The sequence below is a fragment of the Saccostrea cucullata genome, unplaced genomic scaffold, assembly GCF_032062105.1.
Source record: "Saccostrea cucullata isolate Sc308-1 unplaced genomic scaffold, CSIRO_AGI_Scuc_v1 ctg2291, whole genome shotgun sequence".
Taxonomy (NCBI): Eukaryota; Metazoa; Mollusca; class Bivalvia; order Ostreida; family Ostreidae; genus Saccostrea; species Saccostrea cuccullata.
The window spans coordinates 23,241-37,777 of NW_026936186.1; the positions used below are offsets into that span (position 1 = coordinate 23,241).

General features: G+C 32.1%; 1 protein-coding gene across 1 annotated transcript; it reads right to left on the reverse strand.

Annotated features, from left to right (window-relative positions):
* Positions 1 to 1,993: 1,993 nt before the first annotated feature.
* On the reverse strand, positions 1,994 to 11,169 carry LOC134244965 (uncharacterized). Its single transcript, XM_062727221.1, has 3 exons — positions 10,957 to 11,169; positions 6,872 to 6,914; positions 1,994 to 2,313 (listed from the first exon to the last, which is right to left on the reverse strand). The coding sequence occupies exons 1-3, from the start codon at positions 11,119 to 11,121 to the stop codon at positions 2,129 to 2,131; spliced, it is 393 nt and encodes a 130-aa protein (XP_062583205.1). The 5' UTR covers positions 11,122 to 11,169; the 3' UTR covers positions 1,994 to 2,128.
* Positions 11,170 to 14,537: the final 3,368 nt, after the last annotated feature.

Sequence of the window (14,537 nt, forward strand, 5' to 3'; positions counted from 1 at the left end):
AGTAAGACACAGAAGGGTTATTTGCTTTGATTAAATTACTATAATTGTGATATAAACTTCAACTAAATGTATTTTATAAAATTAAAAATATACATGTAAATATATTATAAATCTTTCACGGATGAAACCATTTATCAGTAAAATCTAAGAATGGTGAGTAAAGATACACTAAATATTCAGACTACTTGATTTAAATGCAATAAAAATGAAATAATTTAAACGGCTGGCGTGTTTTTCAACAGGGGATGCTTACTCCTCGAAGGCACCAAATTCCACCTCTTGAAACCTCAGAACTGTATAGGTGCTGTTTTCAGGGGTTCGGTATGTGCGGAGATTTTACTTAAGATCGATCTCTATTCAACCCTTCATCAATCTGTCAAATCAACCCTAAATTTTCTGTCTCTACATGTAGATCTGGGTGATGCAGTATTTAGTAACAATATGTATAGATGTTGTTTAATAATTCGTATACTTCATCAATGCATTAGACTCGCAGCGGCTGTGCCCGGTCAACAAGGATTGTTTACATTTTGTAGGCACCTGATCCCACTTCTCAAATTCCATGAATTCCGTTTTTATGTCCTGTCTTAGTATTATAATGTTTGAAATTAATTGCATGTTGAAAGATCTATTTCATATAAATAATTAAATTTAAGACTTATTGTAATTTAAATAACCTTAACAGTCATTTGGCTTATTTCTATAAACAGTTGCCGATCAAATCAAGTTGAATTTTTCACTCGTTTTTGGAAAGCCACGTTCTGCTACTACATTTGCTGTATATATTGTAAATAGGGAATTATTTTCTTCTAAAAAAAAATACGATTCTGTTTACTGAATAAATCGATCTTTGAGATTAAAAAACACCGGTACCTATTTTATTTTGTCATTAATGCGTACTGATATCGCATTGAGTTCATGTTTTGAATAAAAAACTGTTTATCATAAACTTTAAAATTGTTCGTAAATGCTATGTTGATAAATATTTCTCATCCTTTACAATTTAAATCAATTATTGGCTGAGTAAAATTAAATGATTTTTTCTAAATATGTAAAATTCAATAAGGATTTAAAAAATAAAGTTGGTCTTTAATGTTTTATATATAAAAAAAGGAAACATCAGTACTGCATTTCCTAATCTTTTTTGAAGAACAGACAATCAAATTAATGAAGACATGAAACCAGATTTACACACATTAGGAAGCAGGGTAAAAAAAATTATAAAATTTATCAACTTATTAAAAAGTAGATGAAATGGCTAATTCTAATGCAATTGTTTTGTAAAACACGTTTTGATTGGCTAGTGGACTGATGTTTGAAGTAGTAAAACGAGCTTTAAGGAGAGAGAAAGCTTTTCATTGTGATGTCATAATAGAGCGACGCAGAAAATACAATGCCCTGTGACTTATCTCATGTAATAAAACTCAACAAAATAAGACCTAAACAACAAACAGAAAAGCATAGATTACATTAAAATGGGAATGACTATCTTATAATTTGGTATTTGCGATCGTTAATGCTAATTTAACGGTCGCAAACATCCGTTTACACGTCGCCAGTAAAACTCAGTTATTCCTAAAATAATTATCATTTGAATACATGTATACTGTTCAAGATGTATACGAAGTCCTAACAACTTTCAAGTTATATTGACCAATTTGTATAAAATTGAAAAAAAGAGCATCTTTAAACAAATGTACAAGTTAATTTGATGAGAAATGGAAACTTTTTACAAAATGAATAAATCAGGCGTGAATGTCTACATGTAAATATATGAATGGGCGAGTGACCGTCATTTAAGCTATAAAACACGATACCCCCTAGACAAGTTGGGTTGTGATATACCAAAACAAGGACTTCTTTTGCTACTACCTAGTCAGTTATAGGGAAACTATACACACACAACGTACAGTGACCGATTCCGCTGATAAGTTCATTCTTTTTTACAAATCTAAAACACAATTGTACTTTTGAAATATTGTATTGTTAAAGAATCTCATAACAAGACTTATGAACTCAACGAAATAAAGTATTCTTAGTGTTTCAATCAAAAGGAATGTTTCGTTTTCTTGGAGACTTCAGATATCAATCTATCTTTTTTTTAGTGTTTCAAGTCAAAAAGAATGTTTCATTTTCTTGGAAGTTGTGAAACTCGTTCCATTATATGTTCTCCAAATGTGGATACTATCGTGGAACCACGATCCGATTCAGGAGAGAAAGAAAGCACAAGATCCGGATTATCTACTGGGAACCGACACTTCTTCGTTATATCATCACAAGGAATTTCACAACACTTTCCACCTTCAGATATATCTATAAAAAAAGGAAACAAACCCACTCTAAATGACATATATTATATAAATATAATTTTCAATACAGATACCTGTATACATGTTTAACTATATGTTATTATGATTTTCAAAAAGGTCGAGCAGAGCTCAGTTCACAGCATAACTCATAATATTAAAAAAAAAATCAAAGCCTAAGTTCAAAACAATTGCTACGACAACCTACAAAACATCCATTTGTTTAAAATATTAAAAAAATTAAAATGGTTTTTGCTTATTCTTTTTCATGTGAAAGAAAACCCTTTCAGAGACAAGAAATCAAACGCTATTCTTTGATTGAAAATGAATTTCAAAGAAGAATTTCAAACCAATGTTTACCCGCGTCCATGGCGAATCGAACCCGCCCATTTCATTGTCTATCCATGATTATGTTTTGATTATTACAGAAAGAAATGACATAAGCTGTATATTTCCAATCTTACCAGTTAATGTTCCGCTGTCTTAAAAGGATTTAAAACTCAATAAGCACTCCAAAAATGTACTGTTTACGGCAATAATGACCCTTACAGCACGTGGCTTATAATGACCCGGTCATTATGATTATTGAAATAATGACCTCTTTACAACAATTTTCTTTCAGGGTGAAATTATAATTATTCAAGAAAAGCAATATATTTTTTAATTCAAATTTTATATATATTTTAAAATATGCAGAGCTTGTTTTACATTAACATATATGTATACCTTACGATAAAATGTTATCGTTTACCTTTCGAGGGTACTCAGTTGAAAATATCGTGACAGTTCAGTACAAGGGAATACAGCCACGGCTTTTCTTTACAATTAAATTCTGTTATAGATTTTAATTGTGTAAAGAAAAAGCAATCTTGTACTATAACAATGCAAATCGCTACCAACAAAACATTATTAAATTATTAAATGATGATGTCAAAACGTACTACAGCAATGCAACGTAAACAAATTTACTTTTATGATGGGTTTAAAGAAAGTCCATTCCACATTTCTCTTTCATTTTGTAAAAGAAATACTTTTAGAAGATATTTAAAAATCCATGTTCGCAGACACCTTTGTTGCTTATGAAAAAGTGTTGTCTTTTGTTGAATCATTAAGGAGAGGGTAGGTTTTAAAACAGATGATGTCAGATCAGAAAAATCTGGGATGCGGCATATGTGTTTAATATATATAAAGTACACAGTTAAAAGTTACTTTCCAATACAATGCTCATTGTATCAAGTCAATGAAAATTTTTAATACGATACCCCAATTCTTTTGAAAAGTGATTAACCTTACATATACCTGAACTCATCAGTTTTGTGTGATGCAAGATAAGCTGTGAAGAAACAAAAGTAAATAATTCTATATTTTTACACAAAATGACCAGCATTTCTGTCGTTTGGTTGGTTGCTTTTAAGATGCTTATACATGTATTTTTTTTTCACATGAAAGAAAAATCTTTACTTTCATTGACAATTTCAAAATATTTCACCATGGAACGAACTTTCTTAACACCCCTTAGGACTTTTATAATTCCTGCATCCCGATGAAAGAGAGACGTCTCCGATATAGAGGTATTATTTAAAATCTAATACTTATCAATAAATCGGTATTATTTATAAATATTAAGGTACAGTGAAGGACAAAACACCCGTGGATTCTATTTTAACCCATTTCTTAAAAAAAGTACTGGAGAAAAAAGAACAACATTACTATATTGACAACAATGAATCATCCCTGTAAGAAAAATAATCAGTTCTATCATATTTGCATCATATTTTGTTAAAGAAATCAGAAAATCCTATATATTGGTCAATTGGGAGCTTACATGTTGAAATGTGTTTACGTTATCTAAGTGCAATAAACAAGCATGTAACAGTCTGTTATAAAATCCAGTATATCTTTTGATCCATAAATAGAAGAAGGCTGATATTTGGACACATATACAAGGAGTCTCCATTCTTTATGTACTACAAAGATTTAAGGTCATATCAAGAGGACAAAGGTCAAATATTGTGATTTCTTCTACTTAATTTTTCAGTTTTCTTTGCCATTGAAATTTTCTTTGATGGCCAAAATATTTGAAACCACTGGTTCAATTTTCTTTATTTTTACACATTTTATTTTAGGATCCATTTGAATCATTTTGTTGATTTTTTTGTTTTAATTGAATCATACTTTTTCTCTCAAGAAAACTTAAACTGTCAGATATTTACATGGGGATTTTCTATTTCGACGCTATTTATGTTCTATTTTTACGTAACATTTTACTAAAAATCCCCAGTATCAATATGACTTGCTGATTTAAGTAGCAAAAAGGTTATCTTTATGCAAAGTATTACACGAAGTTTGAATAGATCAATTAATAATTTTAAAATAAGGCTCATTCTTAAGTCGGATGCCTGATTTCACAATCTTCTTACAGGGGTCATTTTCAGACTACATGTATGTGGGCAAATTTCTTTCATATCATATATTAACAGAGATTTTGTATCCTAGCTCAGTTCAAAGCTCAGTTTCAAAGAAACTATCCAAGATATTTTCATCAAACTTCATATGCTGATAGATATTGATGAGAGCTATTCAACTAGATCAACATTTTTTACCATGACCTTTTCTTTGACCTTGAATCACTTTTCTTAAATTAGTGTTTAGCTCAGTTTTAAAGATGCCACTCAAGACAGTGTTATCAAATTTTATGTGATGCATTTTTTTTATATAAAGGTACTTTGTACATTGTATGAAGTTGAAAAGGTTCATTCGGAAAAAGTATTGTATAATTTGAAAAGTTGTCTGGAAATTTTACTTCACTGAGACCCATTGATATATATTTCTCAAATATTTCAGTATTATTTTCTAGTAAATTGATACTGCCGCACATTTATATGCAGGTACATTTGAAGTTAATATTAAAATCTTAAGGAACATATTAAGGGATATATATAATGCAAAGACAAACTTTAAAATAACAACGGCACGTTTTTACAGAAAAGATATGAAAAACTTAAGGGGACCGACTAGGGTTTTGAAAACTTCGCGCATCTCTGTAGAATATGTTTTTTAACCGTTTAAAAGCAATTTATTTTGAATAAAAATATGTTGCCGATAGAATTTTCTTAAACTTCCACTTGGCATGCACACTGAATAAAATGTAAACTACATACAGAATATATAATTGAAGATTTTCTCTAGTTTAATTTTTTACATAATAAAACCCACAGTCTTGTCGCTTAAAATGTAAATAATGTTAACTAAGTTACTAGAATGTCCCTGTATGTCCTAGTATGTCCTTGCGCTATCTTAGTTTATAGGTGTTATCAATACCGTCCCGTCATGTGTTTTCGTGGTATATACATTTTTGTGGTATTTTTTATTTTTATGAATAATCGCACAATGCGAGATCGAAATTACATGTTTGCAATTTATAAAGGGGAACCCTGTGCATGTTTTATGACCAAATGTTAAAACTTTTTGTCTTTGCTAAAATAAAATATAGCGAGTGAGTTATGCATAGTTCGCAAATTTGACAATTTGCGTAATATACTCTTATTCGTCGTGATTTGAACTAGAATACCAAAGTTACAAACTAATAGCCGGCGATCCTGCATATCATCGTCTGTTAACTATCCATACAGCTACCGGTCATGTGACAATAATTTGGAATTTCCCACTTTTGATATTTTTTCTACGGTGATCTTGTAACGTCATTTTTTATATAAATTTCAAAGAAAATATCGGGGGTGTTAAAAAATTATATGATAAAAAAAACATTGTGTCATTGATAATTAATTGAATTAAATATGTAATTTCATTAAATATACAAGGAATTTATATTTTAAAACATGAAACATTCAAATAAAGCTTTACAAAATTACTTCTAGGCCACTGTTGAGAAAGAGAATATTTTTACATTATTTAGCAATACAGCTTAGAAACGCCTAGAAAGATGTGGTCTTAATTAACAACAAGTAAATTTCCATGTCAAATAATGTAATCATTTTGTCAATTAACAAGTATTTTTGACACTGTAAAATTTTTCTAAAAGGATTTTGTCCGACTAGATTTCCATAGTTTACTTGTTTTATAAATACCACGAAAACATATGACGTCAGCAAAAAAAATCGAAAGAGCAACTATGCACAGCTTCAATGACCTTCTGAACAAATAACAAATGATTTGTGAGTTAAAATCATTTTTTTTCAAAAAAGGAGAAATATTATTTGTGTATGTGATAAATAGCAAACATCTCAATTATTCAGTCTTGAAGCATTTTATTACACATTTCCCGTAATGCCACGAAAACTCATGATTCGAGGGTACTGCAAGTATTTGTACTTAAATATCATACCTTGCATCCCAAATAAAAAAAGAGCAAACTTCGTCTCTCTTTATGGCAATACATTAATTTATTCAATTATACACTCGTTTGTAAAGTGCCACAATAAAACACCACGGCGACCATAATTTTGACTGGCTTTTTTTTTTTTTTGGTATTCTAAATAACACTGCCACCATTGGACATATTATGAGTATTATGTACGCCAAATGAATATGAAAGATAAACTTACAATTGCAATATTCGTCACTATCACAATCTGATGAATAGTTAAACTGAAAAAGAAAAATTAATCATTTAATTTCTATGAAATACTTGATTCTGATTGGTTAAACAATTCTTTTGATACCTACATCAATAAAATCTAGAGTTCGCTTGCACTAAGCAGCCGGAACTACTTGGCAGTCTCTACATGTATATTTCCCGCTTCCAGGTTACTTACTTCATGAAGGAATAATTAAATACTTTTACTTTAATAAATATTTTCCTGATTTTCGAAATCTGTCCGTTATATTCCTGACTTATTTTCTACTTTCGTTTCTTGTTGAATTATCGGCCTTTGCTAAACAATTCAAATCGTCTGCATAACAGTTTTGGGAAAGAAGGAGAGAAATCGACATAATTTTGTTAAATGTTTGGCTTTGAGATGTCTGGTAAAAACAATAGAATTCTGAAGAAACGTTTTTTAGGCTACCAAAGAGAGGAAAACCGTTAATCTGTTAAATCTTGGGAAACGAATGATCGAGAAAAACGGCACTGCATGAATGAGAACAGATTCTTTTAATCTTACACAGTCGGCAGCAGACTCTTTCAGGTTTTACAGCATTGACAGGTTGTGATACGTATTTATAATATATTCAGATGAAAGATGTGCAAATAGAAATCCAACATTTCTGTGACCTAACGTTAATGTTCGAACTGTTAGGATATTTGAGTAGCTTCCCTATACATTTACGAACTTAGATAACTTACCGGGGAAAATATACCGATTGGGATAACACAACAGGTAAGTTTGTTGTGTTAAAGAACTGTAAATTATTTCAGAGAATGTTGGTAATGCCACGACAATATTTGAGAACGTTTCCTCGTTTGAGCCATTTTGAATTTCATCAACGTTAACGTTGTTGTGATGTATTCGTGCGCACTGTTTTTGATGCGTAAATTCAATAGAAAGGTGAAAGAGAGTTTCGTTTTATTTATTTGAAATCATAATTAAATGATAAGAAATGAATGTAATGTTTTTTCCTTTGATCGATGTATCAAAGAAAAATTTGGACGGAAAACTTTTTCATCAATGCGCCACGCGCATTGATGAAGTTTTCCGTCCAAATTTTTCTTTGACACATCGATCAAAGGAAAAAACATTACATTCATTTCTTAAATCATAATACTACATGTACTAGCTTGACTATCAAATAAACAACTTAAAAGAAGAGCCCAGGGGCCTCATAGCTTATCTGGGCACTTTGACTATACGAACAATCAAAAATCAATTCTGTCAGTAATAGCTTAAGCTGTCGAGACCCTAAGAGAGGAAATGATTAAAACAAACCTGAATCTATGCAAATTTAAATCTACAGTAACTGAGGATGATTAGACATTTTGTTCTGACGACAGGTGGAACTATTCATGTATGCAGTGTTACAACGCACTTTGAAAAATTAAGCACTTTGAAATTTTTTTTCAAAGTGCGTTAAATTTGGGACCAAATCAACGCACTTTGAAAAAATAAAGTTTCTTTTCAAAGTGCGTTGATATCGACCATATAAACGCACTTTGAAAAAAAAAAGTGTATGGCTCGGTCAATATTCTTGAAAATCTTAACCCCCTTTCACACAGAGCTGCGACTCTACGGCGATCATCCCGATCAAGCCACGATCTGAAAATTTTTTGAATCGGGGCAGATCGCAGCCGATCGGCGTCAAAATAGAGCAATTTGGCAAATTATGGTCTTCGTTACGACCGTACTACGATGTCCCTACGTCAAACGCGCTGCTTAAGCTTCTATTACTATGTTATGCAGACTGTTGCCGACAAGCAGCCGTGTTTAGTGCGTTTACTCTACGCAGCCACTACGACATTGAAGACCATACTACGACGCTACACAGACCTAGATGACTGTACCGCGATGTCGCTACGGTGGTGCCGATCATATAACGATTGCATTACACTTCTAGTACGATTTTGGTGATGATGTAAATATATCTTAAAACTGCAGATTTTTTTAGTACAATTTTAGCGATGATACATATTTTGCGACCCCAGTTTTTTTTTTCCGGCCTTTACCACATGGTTTAGGGCATTTTCAATTATAATAACTGTAACAAGATGTGAAAATGCTCGATTGTAAATGATCATCAAGTATAGTGTCACCCTATACATGCAGTTAACAGATGATGATTGGTCAATATCAGCGGTATAAGAACAAACTCTTGACTGATAGGTCGTGATATGATCGGCGTAATGTCATTGTAGGTCTTCGTAGGATCTTCAGGCACGTAGAGAGATCGTAGTGAGAACGTAGTACGAACGTAGAGGGAGCGTTGTATGAGCGTGCTTGGTAAGTTCCTACGCTCTCACTGCGCTTTTATTACGATCATGAAGATCTCTCTACGATGCTTCTGCGCTGCTTGTACGATTACGGCGCTTTTCTACGTCCTTTTTACGACTTCACCCCGATTCTTGTTGGCCACGATCCCTCTACGCTTGTTTTGAACATGTTCAAAATAGGCGTGGTGAGAGCGTAGAGCTCTCCGATCATGAAGACTATACTGCGATCATACTACGCTTCTGACGACCCAACGACGTTCCTCCTGCGATTTGTCACGATCGGCCACGCTTTTGACCACACTTTGATCGTAGTAGAAGCGGCGTCTATGTGTGAACGGGGGGTTAGGTATAACAAATAATTGAACCTGTTCGATAACTTTTCGGTGATAAGGTCACTTCAGGATGTGAAAGTGAGCAATTTTGACTTTCACATACTTTGAAAATTCTTTCTCTCAAAAATGTTTTACTGTACTTAAGTTTTTTCCAGTTTGCATGCATTTAATGTAAACTAAAATTTATTGAAAGTTTTTGACGTTACATCAGTTATTCAATACATACACGTAAACATACATATGTGTACATATTTGGGTGTAGCATAGGCATCGGTACGTGGGGGGGGGGGTGGGGGGGGGGGGGTTGTCACACAAATGTTTTGCAAATTGGGCCTTACCTGGAAGGCCACTTTCGAGTTGCTACCAACGGGTATGTATAAGAAAAAAAAGTTAGGCTTAGAGACCTTATGTATACTCGTCTTCTCCTTGTTCTCAATGAATGTAAATCAAAACATGTAAATTGAAACGTTTTTCGAAAGATATAAGTATTACAAATTGATTCCCTCAATTGCTAAAATCTAAGCCTAGAAAATTTGTTTTATACATATTTTTTTCAAAGAGCGTTAAATATTTACACGATAAAAATTTTGATTTACACTCTTAACGCACTTTGCAAAAAAATTTAAGTGCGTTGAGAGTGTCCCAAATTTAACGCACTTTGAATTTTTTTTCAAAGTGCGTTGGCAGTTGTCCTTATTTGCGTTTTGTATGTCCAACTATTACGTTTCCTTCTACTAAGTATATTCCAAAAATAGATAATCTTCTCGATCTTTGTTAACACTAGTAAAATGTAGCAGTTTCTAAATGGACTTGTTGTTCTCTGTGTGACTTTTCTCCGAAAGAATTCAACTGCGCAGTATACAATTTAGATAAGATCGCTGTGCCTAAACACTGCATAATCGGGTCCAGTATAAAAACTAGATTTAGCTACGTAGTTTTTATCAACCTTCCTCGTGTAGCTTTAATTTAGGTTAATTTAATTTAATTTAGTTTCAATGCAACTTTTCACATTTTTTTTTCATTTTATTAAAAAAAGACAAATAATCGTAAGTAATTTACCGTTAATATTTACACTAGGTAGGCTTTAAAAACAATCTAAAGCAGAGATAGTTAAAACATTGCTGCGTTTGAACACATTAAAGCAAAACATGTACATGTAATTTCAGTGTTTGGGTAACTGTACCTTATCTTTTGTGCGGTGGGGCATTGATGAGTATGATTACTTCTCATTGTGCTGAAGAATTACCGATCTACTCTCACCTTAACCAGAACTGACCTTCATTGTTATGTTTTTCAATGAGTAACTAATGAATATGTTTACCACGCATAAAAAAATTTGTTAATAAATTATATATGATGCATCATATTGTGTATCCAATAAGTAATGAAAGTGTAATAGGGTGCACATAAATGGTAAAGACTGCGTTATCCTTACCACATCTGACAGATGCTCGCAATATTTTTTTTCAAAATCCCAGCAAACTTCATTGTCCCAAGAAGGCGTAATATTTATTTCCCCTGGAATTGGCATCCTCTCCTTATTGTCAGTTTTCATCAGCAAATTCTTGTCATTCGGACTGACTGTAATCACTGGCGGCATCGTTGTTAATTCATTTTCATCTAATTCTTGAGTTTCCTTAGATTCGCTTGATACGTGTGGGAGATACAGCCCTTTAGAAAAGTTATGCTTTATCTACATACGGGCAGATGATTTAAGATGCTTTCTCAATAACACTTCCAGTTTTGACACGATCCCTCGCTTCAAAATTTTAATTCATTGAAACCTTTATTTGTGAAAATTATTGCTCTTATAAAATGAATAATAAAGAGCAAAAATATCGTTAAAAGCAAGAAAAGACTTGTATATGTCAAAGAAGTGTCAACAATGAGTCTACAAGTAGCCTTGTCTAGCATTTTTTGTACTTCCACCGTACAAAGAGTAAATTTTCACGGTCCCATGGTCCTTACAATTTTCAAAAGTTTGTTTCATTCAAAGCTCCAGCAATTGTCACATATTTTTTTAAAGATGCAGATAGCAAAAATTCTTTATCTTGAACACGATCTACTTTCTTTTGAGGCATGTCAACATAGCGGTTCTACGTCATCAAGTTATACGTCATCAGTTTAAATTAGCAATCATTCATGTGGTTTTGCAGGGGTAGTTTAAAAGTTTTGTTAAAATGAAAGTCGTATGAGATAAATAGAACATTTATAATTGTGTGATTTGATATTGGCTTTATCCAACTCGTTTAAATGGTGTATATTCATCGGCAAGCCTCGCGGATATATACACCATTTCAAATCGTAGGAGAAAGCCAATATCAAATCACACAATATAGATATCCTCTATAAATATATATAAGAACTTCTACTGCATTTTTGCAGATTAAAGCATATAAATTCCAATCATAATGATTCTACTTTTTTTTAAAAATATTGATGTTCTAGTTATTTAAATAAATTTTAATTTTAACCTTCACTCACTGCTTTTTTTGTCTTGTATGCAGAGTATAATAAATTAACAGGCAGTCGATGGGGTCTCCATATGAATTAATTTATAATACTAGAGATACTGTAGATTCATTATTTTTCGCGAAAACTTTTTTAAATCGCGAATTGGCTATTCAAAGTCAAATCTCGAGAAAAATAATTCGCTAATGGTCGATTGATCAAGAGAATTTACACATAATTCAGCATATTAAAATTGAAGGCGAGTTATTTTATTTGTGGTGCTTCTCGCGAAATAACGCGGTAAATAATTCCACGCGTATATATAGAAACCTACAGTAGACTTAACCAAAATAAGCAATCAAACAAAAACTTTTTGAAAATCACTATGATGGAATCCGAATAGGGCCATGAAGTTCACTATAGCAGCATCGAGCATCGATTTAAAAGTCGATGGCACGATAATGCAATGACGCGATAACAATGAACGATGACGATGGTGCGATAGAACGATGGAGTAAAAGTGAATATCGCTCCATCATCATAGCACCATCACGTCGTCGCATTATCGCTCTATCGTGCTCTCGCAATATCGTCATCGCATTATCGCGCCATCGCTTCAACGTTATCGTGCTATCGCACCATCATTTTATCGTTATCGCAACATCGCTTTTTTGTCTTCTCATTATCGTGTCATTGCATTATCAATCCGAACCTCGATTGTTCGATGATGCGATAGTTAACTGCATAACCCTATCCGGGTTCAATAGATACTTGTATGATCATTTCGCATGAATAATGCAAATGTGTTTGAGATATCAAAAAGAATTTTCTTTATATTTTCGAGTAAAGTTTATCCTTCATTGTGGACCCTATCCTGTATATCAGTTGTTTTTTTTTTGTTTGTTTTAAAAAGCAGCATCGCCAAAACATGAAAATTTGTTCTACGCTTTGTAAAAAGAAGTTAGAGAAGTTTTTTAAAAAGTTGACAATAAACTTTTGAGAAAATATTAAAATGACAACACTGTTATACTGTAATGCTGACACCGATAATCAATGAACACATTGTGATCAGAAATGCTCACTTGAGCCTTAATCTTAGTTTAGTTTATAATGAGAGAGAGAGAGAGAGTCAAAGAGAGAGAGGGGAAAGGAAACAGTATACCTGTATTTCATCTGAATTTTCAACGGGTCGGTGTTTGGTCATTTGGCCTGAACAACGTCTAGTAATCAAGAATAATACAGAAGAAAAAATACATATGTAGTGCATTAATGACTGAATATATGAATGATGACTACAATAAAAGAACGATCATTTTACCTTGATTTTTGGTTTGTTTTTCCCGCTTTTGAAGTAGATCTTACACCCCGGGAACAGCCCTTTAAGGAGATGCAAGATCTCTATAAATTTTTACAATTTCAATGATGAGACAAAAAAAATCTTCAAATCAATCATAAAATAGTGTAAATTCTTACCCAGATAGTACAAAGAATTACCAAAATAAGAAAAATTTCCACTTTTGTCATATTTTTCTCCTCGTAAGATCGCTGTTTAGTACACGTAACATTGATAACTTTTATGTAATTATCTTTTCGTACTAACGTTAATGTATTTAAAGAAAGTGTCACTCTCAATGGGCACGATGTTACATCATACGTCTAAGTCATTAAACATAAATTAACATGAATATAATTGGAATTAGGCTAAAGAGATAAAAATAGCATAGAAGCGAACTATATGGTACATCAGAAACTTTTATTAATTGAAAATAAAAGGTTACACAGAAGTAGTATCTCTGGCGTTATGTAATATAAGAATGACAGGTATTCCTGATTTAAATACTACTTTTATGTAATCTGTCTTTCTTAAATGAAAATGTTTATGGAAATTAAACGAAAATAAATGAGAATGAAAGCTCTCTGAAATGTGATACATCAGTTCAAATTTAGCTCTTCATTTCTAGGAAGAACAGGAATAATAAATATCAATTATTGTCTAAACTAATTAAATTTCTCAGTTTACATAGAAAAGAACTACATGAACTTTAAAAACTGTTCCCGACATATTTTCTTTTAAAACACTTTAGAAAGAAGATGTAAACAGCAAACAGAATAGATTAATTATATTATTGTATGCTTCTAATTTTTCTATTTTCTTAAAATCAGACAATACTTAAAAGCTAAGATAAATTCTTAACTTAAAGGGTTTTTGTTCTTAAAGATATTGAGATAACAAACATTATCCAAGCTCTAATTAATTATATCCAAACAGTACAAACCATGAGCAGAGCAGTAGCAAACGAAATTTTTAAAGTTGTCAAAAATATTTTTTTAATTTAATTATGACCTTGACATTTCACCTTTTGACTGATGGATCAATAGATATCTTCCAAAGAGTGTAGGGAGTTATTTTGTAAAATTTCATTGCAAAAGCCAAAGGCTTTTTGAGATATCGCATGAAAACGAAAATGTTACAGACCGATAGCTAGACAGACAGACGGACGAACAAACATACCTAAATCAATATCCCCACTTTCAGCGGATAAATAATTAGTAAGTAAACTAATT

What these genes read in the sequence shown, in the direction of transcription:
- LOC134244965 (XM_062727221.1), bottom strand. Translation starts at nt 11,121, where the DNA reads ATGCCGCCAGTGATTACAGTCAGTCCGAATGACAAGAATTTGCTGATG. An exon ending in GCGAGCATCTGTCAGATGTG is followed by an intron (nt 6,915 to 10,956) that starts GTAAGGATAACG and finishes TTTCTTTTTCAG; the next exon opens with TTTAACTATTCATCAGATTG. An exon ending in TAGTGACGAATATTGCAATT is followed by an intron (nt 2,314 to 6,871) that starts GTAAGTTTATCT and finishes CTTTTTTTATAG; the next exon opens with ATATATCTGAAGGTGGAAAG.